Genomic DNA, 17217 nt, shown 5'->3' on the forward strand with positions numbered 1-17217 from the left:
GGGGCTCGAACTCCCGGACCGCGAGATCGTGACCTGGCTGAAGTCGGACGCTTAACCGACTGCGCCACCCAGGCGCCCCTGTATGTTAACTAATTTAAATAAAAACTTGAAACATTAAAAAACCCCGAAAGACCAGGAACACCTGGGCGGCTCCGTCAGTTAAGCATCCAACTTAAACTCAGGTCATGATCTCATGGTTCATGGGTTCGAGTTCTGCCTTGGGCTCTCTGCTGTCAGCTCAGGGTCTGGAGCCTGTTTCAGATTCTGTGTGTGTGTGTCTGCCCATACCCCACCTGTGCTCGCTGTCTCTCTCTCAAAAATAAGTGAATAAACTTAAAAAAAAAAAAAAGCAGCATAGTAAAAGCTTTTTAAAAAGGCAATAGTGTACAAGGGTTCCTTTACACTGTCAGTGAGAATGCAAATTGATGCAGGCACTGCAAAAACAGTACAGGGGTTCCTTCAAAAGTTAAAAATAGAGGGGCACCTGGATGGCTCAGTCAGTTAAGAGTCTGACTTTTAAGTTTGGTTCAGATCATGATCTCATGGGTTGTGAGTTCAAGCCCTTCATCAGGCTCTGTGCTGACAGCATGGAGTCTGCTTTGGATTCTCTCTGCCCCTCTGCCCCTCCCCTCCCCTCTGTCAAAATAAACATTTTTTTTTAAAGTTAAAAATAGATTTGCCATATGATCCACTAATTCCACAACTGGGTATTTAACCAAAGAAAACAAAAACACTAATCCGAAAAGATATATGCACCCCTATGTTTATTGCAGCATTACTTACATAGCCTAGATGCAGAAGCAACCCAAGTGTCCATTGATAGATGAATGGATAAAGAAACTGTGGTGCATATATACAATGGAATATTATTCAGCAATAGGAAAGAATGAAATCTTGCCATTTGCAACAACATGGATGGGCCTAGAAGGTATAATGCCAAGTGAAATAAAAAAGACAAATACCATATGATTTCACTCATGTGCAGAATTTAACAAAACAAAGGAACAACAACAACAAAAACCAAACAGACTTTTAAATAGAGAACGAACTGGTGGTTGCCAGAGGGGAGGTGGGTGGGGGGATGGGTGAAAGAGAGAAAGGAGATTATGGAAAAAAAACAAAAACAGAAAAACCTAGCAAAAGTATAATAAGATACAGATGGGCAGATCAGCAAGATCTCATTGATAGTTCTTAAGGACTGGGACTTATCTCAATGACTTTTTATTTTTTATTTTTTTTAAACGTTTATTTATTTTTGGGACAGAGAGAGACAGAGCATGAACGGGGGAGGGGCAGAGAGAGAGGGAGACACAGAATCGGAAACAGGCTCCAGGCTCTGAGCCATCAGCCCAGAGCCTGACGCGGGGCTCGAACTCACGGACTGTGAGATCGTGACCTGGCTGAAGTCGGACGCTTAACCGACTGCGCCACCCAGGCGCCCCTCAATGACTTTTTAAAAGAATTTTAGATTCAACAATAAGAAAATGAACAGCCTGATTTTTAAATTGGGCAAAATATCTGAACAGGTATCTCACCAAAGAAGATATACAGAGGGCAATTAAGCATATTAAAAGATGCTCTGCAACATAAGTCATCAGGGAAATGCAAATTAAAACAATGAGATACTACTACACATCTATAAGAATAGCCAAAATCCTGAACACTGATGATACCGAATGATAAGTAAGGATGTGGAGCAACAGAAACTCTCATTCATTGCTGGTGGAATGCAAAATGATGGTCACTTTGGAAGATAGTGTGGCAGTTTCTTACAAAACTAAACATACTCTTACCATACCATCCAGCACTCATGCTGCTGGTATTTATCCAAATGAACTGAAAACTTACGTCTACACAAAAACTGGCACATAGATGTTTATAGCAGCTTTATCGTAACTGCCAAAACATGGAAGCAACTAAGGTGTCCTTCAGTAGGACCTATGGTTTTATGACTGGGTATCCGCAATCAAAATATCCAGAATACTATTCAGCACTGAAAAGACATGAGCTCCCAAGCCATGAAAAGGCATAGAGGAATCTTAAATGCATATTACTAAGTTAAAGAGCAAATCTGAAAAGGCTATATACTGTATGATTCCAACTATATGACATTCTAGAAAAGGCAAAACTACGGAGATAATAAAAAGGTAAGTGGCTGTCAGGGATTAGGGGGAGGGAGAGATGAATAGGTGGAGCACAGATATTTAAAGCAGTGAAACTATTCTGTATAATACTCACTAATGCATGTTGTTAAACATTTGTCCAAACCCATAGAAGGTACAATGAGTGAACCCGAATGTAGACTATGGCTTTTGGGTGATAACAATATGTCAGTGTAGGTTCATCAATTGTAACAGATGTATTACTCTAGTGTGGGATGTTGACGGGGGGGGGGGGGGGGGGGGGGGGGGAGTTGGAGGTGGGACAGGACGTATGCAGGAACTCTGTACTTTCTGCTCAGTTTTGCTTTAAACCTAAAACAGCTATAAAAAAAATATTTTCTTAAAAAGTTTTAGGAAGGAAATGTATTATTAGATTTACATTCCCAAGAGATCACTCTGCTGCAGTGACCCATGTGAATGGAGATAAAAAACAAAAATGGGTGTAGAACAGTTCACTGCAGTTGTCCAGGTGAGAGACAGTGCTAGTTGAGACTAGGGTGGGGATGAAAGGAGGAAGAGAAAACATGTGAGCCCCAGGGAGAGAAATAAGATTCAAGTATGTGCCCCTGGATAAATGAACAGCCTGCTTACCCTTAGTTTCCCCATATATTAAGAGAGAAAAAGGAAGTGTATGGGGGTTGGCCAAAGGTCTTCATGATTTGGGGAGATGCTTTCACTGAACCATACGTAAAGCAAACACATAATTAACTGAGTACTTGAGACAAATCTCTTTTCTTTTGTAATGGTAGCTCTGTATTAGACGAGCAAAATCAAGCAGATTGTGGTTTTTAAATTTTTTTTTTACATTTATTTATTTTTGAGAGACAGAGAGAGACAGAGCGTGAACAGGGGAGAGGGAGATAGAGAAGGAGACACAAAATCCAAAGCAGGCTCCAGGCTCTGAGCTGTCAGCACAGAGCCCAAGGTGGGGCTCGAACCCACAAACCATGAGATCATGACCTAAATCGAAGTCGAACGCTCAACCAACTGAGCCACCCAGGTGCCCCTAAGCAGATTATGGCTTTTATGAGAGAACTTAAAAAAAGAAATTTTCTTTCATCATCCACTACTTTAGTAATAATCTTAATTACAATGATAGCAACCAATAAATACGATAATATAATAAAAAACCTAAAATAGGTATTTCTAGAAACCAATAAATTATGTTGAGTTGGATTCTTCTTTTGTTTTATAGGTGCAACTTTGAGTCTTACTTGGTAATCTCTATGTAACTTTAACAAAGTTTTATAAACTTTGGGTAAATATTACTTATTAATAATGTTCATAATACATTATGCACTATAATGTTCTTCATGTTCATAATACACTAATAATTCTATTTCGTTGCCACTATCTCATTCCTGTTGCTGTTTTCACTGAGTGAAGAGAAATAAAATTTGAGAAAGATTCAAGACACAGAAACAGTATCTCCTGAGGTCTTGGTTCCCTTATCCCATTTCTAATCCCCCAGACAAGCTCTTCTAAAAACATTACAGTAAAAGCCTGTAAGGGTGCATGGCTGAAAAAGTGCTTGATAATTAGAGCTAAAAGCTCACTGGTGCCAAGTCTTGACAAAAAGCATGTTTGTGTCTAATAAAAGTACATTTGCAGGATTAATACACTGTAATAAGATAATGTATAAATCTAGAAAATTTTGTTAGAGATGATTAATATTTGCCTAATGAGAAAAAACTCATTACTTGAGAAACAATATTTTCCATTACTAAAGAAAAATCTACTTTCTTGCTGTAATTGAGAAAATTATTTGAGGACAATACATAACTATACTAAATATAAATCTATTCATTATTTTAATATTTCATACTTTATGCAGAATTGAATATTTAATTATTGTAATTTTTAAAAAGGTATTATGGCTGGAAAAAACCACATACACACACACACACACACACACACACACACAAGTACCTGAAATAACTCCTGGCTATTCCATGATATATGTGCCTAATTCCAATGTTATTTTCTTTCTCAATATTTCAGCAAGACTATGTGTAGTTTTAATAGGCCATTAGGTAAATGCTATTAAAGAAAAATCAGATCTACTCAAACTAGGTTATATCATTTACCAAGGTGATAGATTCTGACTTTGAGGAAGATTGTTGACCATTTATATGACACTAAGAACTAATGTTTGACTTATAAATTCTAATTTCATCTTTTGCACACTGGGGAAAGAGATTAACAATTTTATCAACATCAAGATGCTTGTTTTGAAGAATTGATTCCATTTCTTTGAATAGTTCTTTCTCCAGTTTCCTCATGTTGTCCAACATTGTTTTGGCTTTTTCCTGAACAATGAAAAAATAAAAATAAGTAAATACACACACACGTAAGTCTAACCAAATTCCAAACCACTCTACAGACAAGTTTTTTTTTTTTCATTCTGGTTTCCACTTCTAGTTTGGTTCCCTTCTCATTCTTTAGATATAGTACGGAATGAAATTCTTCAGGAAAAATCTTTGTTCTATATTGAATTAATGGATTAACTCCAATTTATTAGGTATTTTTAGTAGAAAAGATTAAGCATAATTGCATAGGATTAGTCTATAAGCAAGAAACCTAAAAGAAAAATTTACAGGACCATTGAAATTATGATATTGTGTCTGGGGAAGGTTGCTGAAAAATGAGGCTAAGATTTTTTTATGAAGGTGGATCTTCTATATTTAAAATCAATATCAGGGGCGCCTGGGTGGCGCAGTCGGTTAAGCGTCTGACTTCAGCCAGGTCACGATCTCGCGGTCCGGGAGTTCGAGCCCCGCATCAGGCTCTGGGCTGATGGCTCAGAGCCTGGAGCCTGTTTCCCATTCTGTGTCTCCCTCTCTCTCTGCCCCTCCCCCGTTCATTCTCTGTTTCTCTCTGTCCCAAAAATAAATAAACGTTGAAAAAAAAAATTAAAAAAAATAAAATCAATATCAGATTAAACAAAGGAAAAAGAACAGTAGTATTCAAGGGAAAGAACAACTAAAAAAGACATTTTCTCTATGATTCCTCCCTGTTTCAAGAATCGGGGGAAAGGTCATTACTCATATAGAATAAAGGAATTTTTAAGTTATTGGTGAATTACCATGACCAGTTATAGGGTAGGTACTGAGAGAAAAAATATATAAGAAGAAAGTTACTAGAAAGTAAGAATAATTTTAAAAATTTGAATGATATATATCTGCCCTATAATGATAGGGCAGAATTCCACAAAACAAAGATGCTTAATCTAAACATGGACTTTAAAATCAAATTGGATCAACTTTTTCTGATGAAACACTACATTACATATTAGTGAGAAAAAAATATATTTTGTCTATAAATGGTATTGAAATAATTGGTCACCTCTTGGAAAACAAAGTTAGAATCCCTACTTCATAACATACACAAAAATAAATTTCAGGGGCACCTAGGTGGCTCAGTAAGTTAAGCACCAGACTCTTGATTTCAGCTCAGATCATGATCTCAGGGTTCGTGAATTCCAGCCCCACGTTGGGCTCTGCGCTGACAATGCGGAGCTTGGTATTCTCTCTCTGCCCCTCCTCCCACATGCTCTCTCTCTCTCTCTCTCTCTTAAATAAACATGAAAACATAGAAAGAAATTTCAGAAAAATTCAAGAACTAAGTATTTTTTTCAAACACACACATGCATACTAGAAGAAAATACAGAAGTTATATTTATTTTGAGATGAAGCAGGCCTCTAGAAGCATGAAATCAAGATGCCTTAAAGGAAAAGACTAACAAATGTAATTGACTTAACTTAAAACTTCTGTCTGAAAAAAAAGTTAAATAAACAATAAACTGAGATAAAAAATTGCAATATAACAAAGACTCAAAATTCATATAGTTTTGCCTCTCTGAGGCAAAAGACAAAAACAACCAAGCAACAATTGAGAAACAGGCTAAGGAAAAGAACAGGCAAGTCATTTAAGAGGAAATACTAGTGGCTAATAAACATCTGAGAAGCTTTTCAACCTCATCAGTAATCAAGAAACATACATTAAAACTACCAGTAGCACTGACTCTCCCTAAGTCATAAAAATAGACTAGAACCAGAGAAAGACAAATATCACATCATTCTGCATAATATATGTGGAATCTAAAAAACAAAACAAATGACAAAAAGCAGCATTAGACCCATAAATACAGAGAACAAAGAAATTGATGGTTGCCAGATGACAGGGGGTGAGGAGGTAGACAATATGAGTGAAGAGAAGAGGAAGATATAGGTGCCCAGTTATGGAATGAATGTCATGGGGATAAAAGGCACATAAGGAATATAGTTAATGGTATTGTAATAGCATTGTATGGTGACAGATGGCAGCTACACGTGGGGTGAGCATAGCATAATGTATAGATTTGTCCAATCACTATATTGTACACCTAAAACTAATGTTAACATTTTGTGTCAATTATACTTCAGTAAAAAAAAAAAGTAGACTAGAATCCAGCTCTTTGACACTTCTTCCTTCAGGTTCTATGGTTTCTCCATTACTTTCTGTTGTCAATCAACATTTAATGGCTATTAAATAAAGCCTAAAATACTAACAGCTTTTAAATTTTAATTTCAATATTACTTAGAAAAATGTCAATCAGCATTTTAATTTAACAAGCATTTAATAATACGTCTACAAAACCAACCTTCCAGAAACAGTATTGAGGGGAAAGGAAGCTGACAATGCTGAGAACTAAGTAAGCGATTAGTGGCAGTGTGGAGGCTGCTCAGGGAGAAGTGAGGGAAAATCCCTCCAGAGCAGACATATCTCTTGAAACAGATCACTGAGGAACTTGAGCAAAGGCAAGAAGGACCAGGGGGCTCATTTGTCCCAGGACTGTGCTCAGTCAGGAGTGTAAGCCAAGCCCACACAGTGGATGACACCACTGGCCGGTAGTCTGGGCTCTCATCAGCGTACTTAATGCCCCTAGAACAACTTGCCTGCCTCTCATTCCATGCCACCGGCTACCTACAAAAAGTGTTTACACTGTAAGTTACAAGTGAAAACAAAGTAGTCCAAGATAAAGCAAGTGTCAAGAATCCACAGCAAACAGGAGGTCTAGACAGAGTTCTCTGCTTTAAGTGTAAGCAAAGCGGGTGGGGGAATGGCAACCAGTGCAAACATACTACAGACAAAAGTAAATAAATAATTACCTGGAAGACAACTGATACATTGCATTTTATGTAGAAAGAATGTAAATGTATATATCTCGAGGAAGTAAAAGGAATGATAGCAATAGAAATCGGGAGCCGGTACAAACAGGTGTGGAAAGGTACAAGATGGCCCATCTTTTCCTCCCTGGAGGGAATCAGTTGATGGTTCTGTAAAAAACCTCCAGCTAGCTCTTCCATTTCCTTCTAATCTATATTTTATCTCTGGGGCAGAGAGAGAAGAAAGCTGAAGAGGTATGGATATTAGAGAGTTATTTGTCAATCTGTCTGTCTGCCCAAAAATATATCTGCTTATTTCTAGAGATGAGATTTTGGATGATGTTCATCTTCTATACTGCTTATATTTAAAAATAATAAGCACTTACCATTTTTTAAAAAAGACTCCAATTCATCATTATTATTAAGTCTAAGGAGTGTTAAGCATTTCCAATAAAAATTAATCTGAGGCTATCTGATTAAGAACATTTTGTATGTAAGAGATCATGTTAACTGCCCTCCAGTAACTCTGTAATTTTTGGTGTGAAATATAAACTAAGCAAGCTACTTAAACTCTCTAAGTCTCAGTAAATGGAGATTCCTTATCAGTGAAATGGAGATAACAATAGTATTTACCTCATAAAGTGGTTTGAAGATTAAATAAAATGTTCTATTTTGCGTAATGATACCATGGTGCTGAGTGTATAAAAAGTGCCCAATGTTAGGTATTATGTTTAATATACTAAATTTCTCTAAAAGATTCATAGTGCATTCTTAACCATTATTTTAAATCTTTGGTTTGAGCTCTACTATAATTGAACATCTAAACTATTTTATTTTTATTTTATTTTTAAAAGCTTTTATTATTTTTTTAAATGTTTGTTTATTTTTGAGGGAGAGAGAGAGTCTAAACTATTTTTAAACCTATTTTTACATGAAGGAAGGAAAGAAAGGTGAAGTTCCAAAGTTCAAAATGTGGACTGAATCACACTTTAAACTGTTCTTAATGATAAAACACAGAATATAATTTAATCATACCTCCTTTTTGTCTATTACTTCCAATGCCTGTTGATGTTCTTGATAGAGTGGGTGTCTTCTGTCAGGCTTAAACTGAAAACGTGGTTTCTTTTTAACTGGGTCTTCAAGATCAAATGTTGGTGAACTGGTATCCAATAGTTGTGAGACATTTGGCACAAATATGAAAGGCTTAAAAACAGATCTAGAAGAAAAAGTCATAGAGTTGGCTTGTGGGGATAGTGGGGATAGGAAAATATTTAGCATTATGCTAAATCTTCTAAGATTCCCTCTAGTTAGAAGAGCCTGGCACAGAAACAGTGTCCAGTGAAATTATAGTCCATCATTTTCTACTGAAAACTCCATAGTTGAAGGGTAAGAACAATCCTCAATGTTACAGAGATTGAGGATTAGGATCTGGAATAAAATCACAGCAGCAGTATTAATAAAGTGTCCTCAAGTCTCACTCCATCTTCTCGAAATGATCTTTAATAACATGAAAGACTATAACACTGACAGAATATAAGATCATTTCTCAATGTAATGTGCATTAAGTTCTATGAGAGACACTAATGACTTAAGACAATTTTAACAGATCTAAAATCCAATTTTAGATATAACTTCAACTACTGATAGTTTAAGTTTTACAGGCATATATTTTCTAGATATGAGCGGATAAGTAACCATCTAAATCCAGCACAACTACATCATTTAATCTTCTTAGTATTCTTAACCATCTAATATTATAATACTGAAATCTGCAAAAGAAAACCATCTACTTTCTTTTCTTGACAATTTTAAATATATTTGGCCAAAGAGAGTAAGGATAACTGCAGACAAGAAACTATTAACATTTTTGTCCTAAAAAATGAGAATAGTTATGGCAGGAATGCACATATGTAAATGGCAGCCTACAACCCGAACAGAAAATATATCCAAAAATTATTGTCATATTTGTGTAAGAAAAAGTTAGCCTGGCAAAATCACCAACAGACTGATGACTATCCTAGCCCCTGACCTCTTGTTGGTTTACAGTATTTTGTGACTTTACCTCTCAGGATCAGGAGTCCCTGTAAAGAAGTGAATGCAAGGAAGGTTGGAGTCTTGAGGTAAAATAGAAACCATGCTTGCAGTGGTCAGGAATTCTCCCTCCATATTAATGCCACTTGGTTTATCTCGGAGAATTTCCATCATTGTTTCAAAAGTTATATTTCCTAGGAAAATCATTTTAAAAATCATCAAATACATATGAATTTGCAGGTTGACATGCTGCAATCATGAACTGCTTTCTCTGTTGATAATATATAACATGAGATATTGGGATAAATTAGATATTGGGATAGGGATAAATTAGAGATTGACTACGAACAAACCTTGTATCATAACTATTAGTCTCATTCCACTATCATAAGGAAGATTTCTTAAAAAATATAAAACACACTAAATCTCAAAACCATTACTATCAGGTAAAATCTGTAACTTCCTAAGAAGGAATCAAAAATGCAAAATACACTCAATCTCGTTGCCCTTACAAAAATTTTTAAGGTGTATTTAGTTAGCAGTGAACTGGCAATATCAGTAACTATCATCTGAGCCTATCCATTCTGGAAACCAAATATTAAAAGAATACAGTGCTTGGTTTCCAGTATTATACAAGGCGTTCTTTATAAAATAAAATACTCCTTTTCCTGTAATTTCTGTGGCTGATATTAATACTCTTATGTGAAAGTGTGAATTGTAACCTGAGTGGGAATGAAGGAAACAAAACACATTATTAGTTAGTGGGATTTTAATGAACATAAATCTGCTGGACTACTTAAAGTATTTAAATGTCCATTGTGTGTGATAAGACAGATGGCATTATATTTTGTTTTCTGCTTTCATATGTAAAGTTTGATATTTTAAGGAGTTTTTTATTTTAGAAAAAGAAACTATTTTATCTCTTTAGCCAACACAACATGACCATGGTTACAGAGAGCCTCAGAATTCCATATTTGCAAGGCATTTCCACCAAAAAATTTAAAAAGCCATCGTGCCTTCGGACATCTCTGCTCCTTGCTATACATATCCATGCTCAAAGATGTGGTTCAGGATCTAACTACCTCATGAAAGATGAAGAATCTTACCCCCTTACACAATGCAGCCCTCCAAAACGTAGCCCAAATATCTTCTACTCACATGTCATAATTCTCTTCCCTAAAATTTGACTCTCAATTCCCCCTGAATCAAATTAAAACTCCTTCATTTTAAAAAAGTATTTATGTTTAGAGAAAGAGAGAGAGAGCACAAGCTTGGGAGGTGCAGAGAGAGAGGGAGAGAGAGGGAGAGAGAGGATCCCAAGCAGATGAACGGTGAGATCATGACCTGGGCAAATCAAGAGTCAGACGCTTAACAGATTAAGCCACCCAGGTGCCCCCAAACTCCTTCAAATTAAAATTTACCATTAAGATGAACTGAAATAAGCTTTTCCTTTCATATAAGCATTCTTGATTTTTTGCACTTATAGCTTCTATCCCTGCCATTAGATTATAAATTCTCTAAAGACAAAAATGAGATTTTTCTCTATTTAGTTCTCATTCCTCCAACAAATACTTATTGAGCATCTACTAAATGCCAGGCACTGTCCTAGGAAATAGAGAGATAGACAGACAGATTGATATTGATGCACTTTGACACAGATATGTAGCTCTGTGAATGTAAAGAAGTGAAAGTTCCCTCATCCAATTTCAGTTGGAGGTAACCACAGTTAACAATTCAAAAAGGATCTTTCAGGAAGACTTTCAGAATAGGTTTAAAAGCTTTCAAACAGGAAATTCTCATTATCAAAAGAAAAGTGGTACAAGAAAATAGCCATTTAAAGCAACACATCTAAGTGCTCGCTTTGGCAGCACATATACTAAAATTGGAATGATACAGAGATTAGCATGGCCCCTGAGCAAGGATGCCATGCAAATTTGTGAAGTGTTCCATATTTTTTTTCTTATTGTTTGATACAGAAAGAGAACATTTTATTTTTATTTCCCGTTAAAAATTTTTAAAAATTTTTTGCTATAGTTTTTTTTTGTAATTTTTTAAATTCTACTTTACTTTCCTCATTTCATTTTATTCTATTTTGTTGTATACGTTTTTAAATATTTTTTAACACTTCTTACTTTTTTTTTCTTTTCTTTCCCTTTTTTCTCTATTCTATCAAGCTTCTTTCAAAAACCAGGCCAAAACGCACCTAGGATCTAGCTTCCTTTATTTGATTTTTTGTGTTGCTTTTAATTTTTTAATTTTAATTTTTTTATTAATTATTTTTCTTCCTCAAAAATGACAAAATGAAGGATTCGCTCCAAAAGAAAGAACAGGAAGAAATGACAGTCAGGGACTTACTCAACACAGATATAAGCAAGATGTCTGAACCAGAATTTAGAATCATGATAATAAGAATACTAGCTGGGGTTGAAAAAAGCATAGAAGACACCAGAGAATCCCTTTCTGCGGAGACAAAAGAAGTAAAATACATTTGAGATTGCATCTCAGTTGTATGCCACGGCGGCAAGGATGGATGAAGCAGATCAGCGATCTAGAAGACAAAATTATGAAGAATAATGAAGCAGAAAAAAGAGGGAAACTAAGGCAAAAGAGCATGATACATAAATTAGAGTACTCAGTGACTTATTAAAAAGGAATAACATCTGAATCATAGAAGTCCCAGAAGATGAAGAGAGAGAAAAAGGAGTAGACAGTTTATGTGAGCAAACCACAGCAGAAAATTTTCCTTACCTGGGGAAAGACACAGACATCAAAATCCAAGAAGCACAGAGAACTCCCATTAGATTCAACAAAAACAGACCATCAACGAGGAATATCATAGTCAAATTCACAAAATACACAGACAAGTAAAGATTATGAAAGCAACAAGGGAAAAAAAAAGTCTTTATAAGGGAAGACAGATCAGAGAGCTTATGGAAGAAATTGAAGAAGACACAAAAGAATGGAAAACTATTCTATGCTTATGGATTAGAAGAATAAGTATTGTTAAAACGTTGACACTACCCAAAGCAATCTACATATTCAATGCAATCCCTATCAAAATCACACCAGCCTTCTTCACAGAGCTAGAACAAACAATCCTAAAATTTGTATGGAACCAGAAAAGACTCCAAACAGGCAAAGCAATCCTGAAAGTGAAAAGCAAAGCTGGAGGCATCACAATTCTGGACTTCAAGCTATATTACAAACCTGTAATCATCAAGATAGTATGGTACTGGCACAAAAACAGACACTCAGATCAATGGAACAGAATAGAGAACCCAGAAATGGACCCACAAACGTATGGCCAACTAATATTTGACAAAGCAGGAAAGAATATCCAATGGAATAGACAGCCTCTTTAGCAAATGGTGTTGGGAAACCAGAACATCAACATGCAGAAGAATGAACCTGGACCACTTTCTTACACCATACAAAAAGTAAACTAAAATGGATGAAAGACCTAAGTGTAAGACAGGAAGCATCAAAATCCTAGAGGAGAAAGCAGGCAAAAACCTCTTTGACCTTGACCGCAGCAACTTCTTACTCAACACGTCTCTGGAGGCAAGGGAAACAAAAGCAAAAATGAACTACTGGGACCTCATCAAAATAAAAAGCTTCTGCACAGCGAAGGAAGCAATCAGCAAAACCAAAAGGCATAAACAGAATGGGAGAAGATATTTGCAAATGACATATCAGATAAAGGGTTAGTATCCAAAATCGATACAGAACTTACCAAACTCAATACCCAAAAAACAAGTCATCCAGTGAAGAAATGGGCAAAAGACATGAATAGACACTTCTCCAAAGAAGACATCCAGATGACCAACTGACACAGAATGGCTAACATTAACAACTCAGGCAACAACAGATGTTGGTAAGGATGCAGAGAAAGAAATCTCTTCTGCGCTGCTGGTGGGAATGCAAACTGGTGCAGCCGCTCTGGAAAACAGTACAGAGGTTCCTCAAAAATTAAAAACAGAACCAGCCCATGATCCAGCAATTGAACTACTAGATATTTATTCAAAGGATATAGGAATGCTGTTTTGAAGGGGCACATGCACCTCAATGTTTACAGCAGTGCTATCAACAATAGCCAAATACAGAAAGAGCCCAAATGTCCATCAACTGATAAATGGATAAAGAAGATGTGTTATTTACACACACACACACACACACTAGAATATTACTCCTACCATCCATCACGGCTTTCTGCAATCTTTGGTTCACTGGCTAGCTGGTGTATGACTAAAATGAGGTCTTTTTTTTTTTTTTTTAATTTTTTTTTTCAACGTTTATTTATTTTTGGGACAGAGAGAGACAGAGCATGAATGGGGGAGGGGCAGAGAGAGAGGGAGACACAGAATCCGAAACAGGCTCCAGGCTCTGAGCCATCAGCCCAGAGCCCGACGCGGGGCTCGAACTCCCGGACCGCGAGATCGTGACCTGGCTGAAGTCGGACGCTTAACCGACTGCGCCACCCAGGCGCCCCAGAATGAGGTCTTTTTTTTAGAAAGTCTCTCCCCAATTTTCCTCTATGACCTCCTAGTTTTATATGCTTGGAAAAAATTTATATTTCTAAAAGTATAATTCTGGGGCGCCTGGGTGGCGCAGTCGGTTAAGCGTCCGACTTCAGCCAGGTCACGATCTCGCGGTCCGGGAGTTCGAGCCCCGCGTCAGGCTCTGGGCTGATGGCTCAGAGCCTGGAGCCTGTTTCCGATTCTGTGTCTCCCTCTCTCTCTGCCCCTCCCCCATTCATGCTCTGTCTCTCTCTGTCCCAAAAATAAATAAACGTTGAAAAAAAAAAATTTAAAAGTATAATTCTACTAGAAAAAGGAAGTAGGACCACTGATACATAATTACATACTCAAAAAGCCAAAGAGGATGGAATTGAAGGATTTTTTTTAAGTTTATTTATTTTTGAGAGAGAAGGAGGGAGAGAGAGAATCCCAAGCAGGTTCTGTGCAGAGTCTGATGCAGGGCTTAATCTCACGAACCATGAGATCACAACCTGAGCCGAAATCAACAGTTGATACTTAACTGACTGAGCCACCCAGGTGCCTCCCTAGAGGACAGATTTTAAAATTACCAATTCAATAGAGTATCAGTGAGGTGTTCCTTTAAATAAATGAAAACACTCAACAATTTTTATAGATAAAAAACAACTACTTAGCAAATATAATAGAAAAATATTCCATTCACATTACCAGCCAAAAATATAAAATATTGAGAAAAAACTTAAAATTTTGTCCATTGCATCTCATGCTCCCACCTTAACAAACTAGGAAAAGAGAAAAATAAGCCCAAACCAAGCAGAAGGAAATAATAAAGATAAGAGCAGATGTCAATGAAACTGAAAGAAGAAAAAACAATAAAGGAAAGTCAACAGAACAAAAATCTGGTTCTTTGAAAAAAATCAATACAATTGACAAACCTCTAGCTACACTGACAGAAAAAGAGAGAAGACAAAAATTACAAAATCACCAATATCAGGAATGAAACAGGGATATCATGACAGACCCTGCAGACATTAAAAGCAAAAGGGAATACTATGAGCGACTCTATGCACATAAATTAACAACTTGGAAGAAATGGACCAATTATTTGAAAAGCACATATTACCTAAACTCACTCAGTATTAAACAGATTACTTGAATATCCCTATAACTATTAAAGAAATTGACTTTGTAGTTTAAAAACCCACAGAAAAGAAATACCCAGGCCCAGATAGTTTCGCTGGAGAATTCTATCAAATATTTAAGGAAGAATTAACAGCACTCTACACTGTCTCTTACACAAAATAAAAAAGGAGGGAACACTTCCTGATTCACTGTTAGGCTGATGTTAAAACCAAACAAAGGCAGTACAGAACAAAACAAACAAGACAGACCAATATCTCTCATAAATATAGATGCAAGAACCCATAACAAAATATTAGCAAACAGAACCCAGCAATACATAAAGAGAATTATATACCACAACCAAACTGGGTTTATTCCAAGGATACAAGGCTGGTTCAATATGTGAAGATCAATGTAACTTACCATATTAACAGGCTGAAGAAGAGAATCATATCAATTGACACACAAAAAAAAATAATAAACTTCAACATCTATTCATTACAAAACCTCTCAGCAAACAAGAAATGGAGAGAAACTTCCTTAACATGATAAAGTTAAGCATCTACAAAAAGCTACAGCTAACACTACACTTAATGATAAAAAAAACTGGGACACCAGGGTGGCTCAGTCGGTTAAGCATCCGACTTCAGCTCAGGTCATGATCTTGTGGTCCGTGGGTTCAAGCCCCAGTCAGGCTCTGCACTGACAGCTTGAAGCCTGGAGCCTGCTTCAGATTCTCTCTCTCTCTAGTCCTCCCCCAGTCACACTCTGTCTCTTTCTCTCTCAAAAATAAATACTAAACATTAAAAAAATGATAAAAAGACTAAATGCTTTCCCCCTAAGACTGGGAATAAAGCAAGGAAGTCAGCTCTGACCATTCTTATTCAATATAATCCTGGAAGGTCTACCCAGAACTATAAGGCAATAAAAAGACACAGAAAGTATATGGATTGGAAAGGAAGAACTAAAACTGTCCCTATTTGCAGATGATATGATAGTCTATATAGAAAATCCCAAGGAATCCACCCAAAAGAGAATCTGCCCAACAACAACAACAACAAAAACCAAAAGCTCCTAGAGCTAACAATTTCAATGAGGAAAGTCACAGAACACAAGATCAACATACAATAAAATAATAACAATTTGAAATTTTGAAAAAATGTTCTAATTAGAGAACAATTTATTTAGGCTCTATAGAAGGGAACTAGAGAACTGTTTTATTGTTTAGGTTAAGATTGCAAATACTATAGGTCCTGCTTCCCTTCTACAATCCATCCTAAAGAAACAATTTTGGAGGTGCCTCAGTGGCTCAGTCCATTAAGCGTCCGACCTCCGCTCAGATCATGATCTCACAGTCTGTGAGCTCGAGCCCCACATCAGGCTCTGTTCTGACAGCTCAGAGCCTGGAGCCTGTTTCTGGATTCTGTCTCTCTCTCTCTCTGTCTCTCTGCCCCTCCCCTGCTCATGCTCTGTCTCTCTCTCTCTCTCAAAAATAAATAAACATTTAAAAAAAATTTTTTAAAAAAGAAACAATTTTGAAATGCAGACAAAACTTAATAAACCAAGATGTACACTGCAACATGGTAAAGACTGGAAAACAACCAAATAGCAAGCAATACTATCTGTTACTTGCCTGTGTCCTACCTTCCACTAGTTATTATGTTCCAGAAGGTCACAGACCATATCAATCATATCTGTGCTACGTGATCTCATGTCTAGCATAGAATAAGTTTTCACAAAAGATTTAACAACAAAAAAAGTCAATATGGAAAACCTGGATAAAACTACACAAGTCTTAGAAACACAAAAGAAAATTTCAATAAATGGACAGCCATATCTTGTTCTTGAATAGGAAGGCAATATTATTAGATGTCAATCCTCCCCTAAAATAATCTATAGTTTTGATTCAATTCCAGTCAAACCTCAAAGAATGTTTTGGGAGGAGAAGCTGAATAAAATTATTGTAAAATTTATCTGGAAAATGATCAATCAAGGATTGTCAGGAACATTTTGAAAGAACAGAGTAGTGAAGATATCCTTGTCCTACCACATAATAAGAAAATAACAGTATTACAAATTCCCTCATTTTGTTCTTTGTTCATACAACAAGTATTGAGTACTTACTGTGTGTACTTACACTGTTTTAAACAAAACTGGACAAATACAGTAACCTAATTTACACATGGGTTTACTTAGGAATTAATTTGATCAAGTTGGTTGACATTTCAAATCAGTAGAGAAAGATACTCCATTTAATCA

The 17217-nt window shown here is 36.3% G+C and overlaps 1 protein-coding gene and 1 non-coding gene across 3 annotated transcripts in view; one reads left to right on the forward strand and one right to left on the reverse strand.

Annotated features, from left to right (window-relative positions):
- Window positions 1–4021: 4021 nt before the first annotated feature.
- SCRN3 (secernin 3) overlaps window positions 4022–17217 on the reverse strand; it is a 32419-nt gene continuing 19223 nt past the window's right edge. For both annotated transcript variants that reach the window (XM_047085509.1, XM_047085508.1), the window contains 3 exons: window positions 9372–9534; window positions 8345–8525; window positions 4022–4471 (listed from right to left, as the gene is read on the reverse strand). In XM_047085509.1, the coding sequence (XP_046941465.1) occupies window positions 4301–4471; window positions 8345–8525; window positions 9372–9534 (515 nt within the window). In that variant the 3' untranslated portion in view covers window positions 4022–4300. The remainder of the gene's footprint in view (window positions 4472–8344; window positions 8526–9371; window positions 9535–17217) is intronic.
- On the forward strand, window positions 11193–11296 carry LOC124516708 (U6 spliceosomal RNA). Its single transcript, XR_006963117.1, has one exon. It is a non-coding gene; the product is annotated as a U6 spliceosomal RNA (small nuclear RNA).

Source organism: Lynx rufus, unplaced genomic scaffold (genome assembly GCF_022079265.1).
Source record: "Lynx rufus isolate CCGP_SWC_20201006 ecotype Redwood Valley unplaced genomic scaffold, mLynRuf1.p SCAF_2, whole genome shotgun sequence".
Classification (NCBI taxonomy): Eukaryota; Metazoa; Chordata; class Mammalia; order Carnivora; family Felidae; genus Lynx; species Lynx rufus.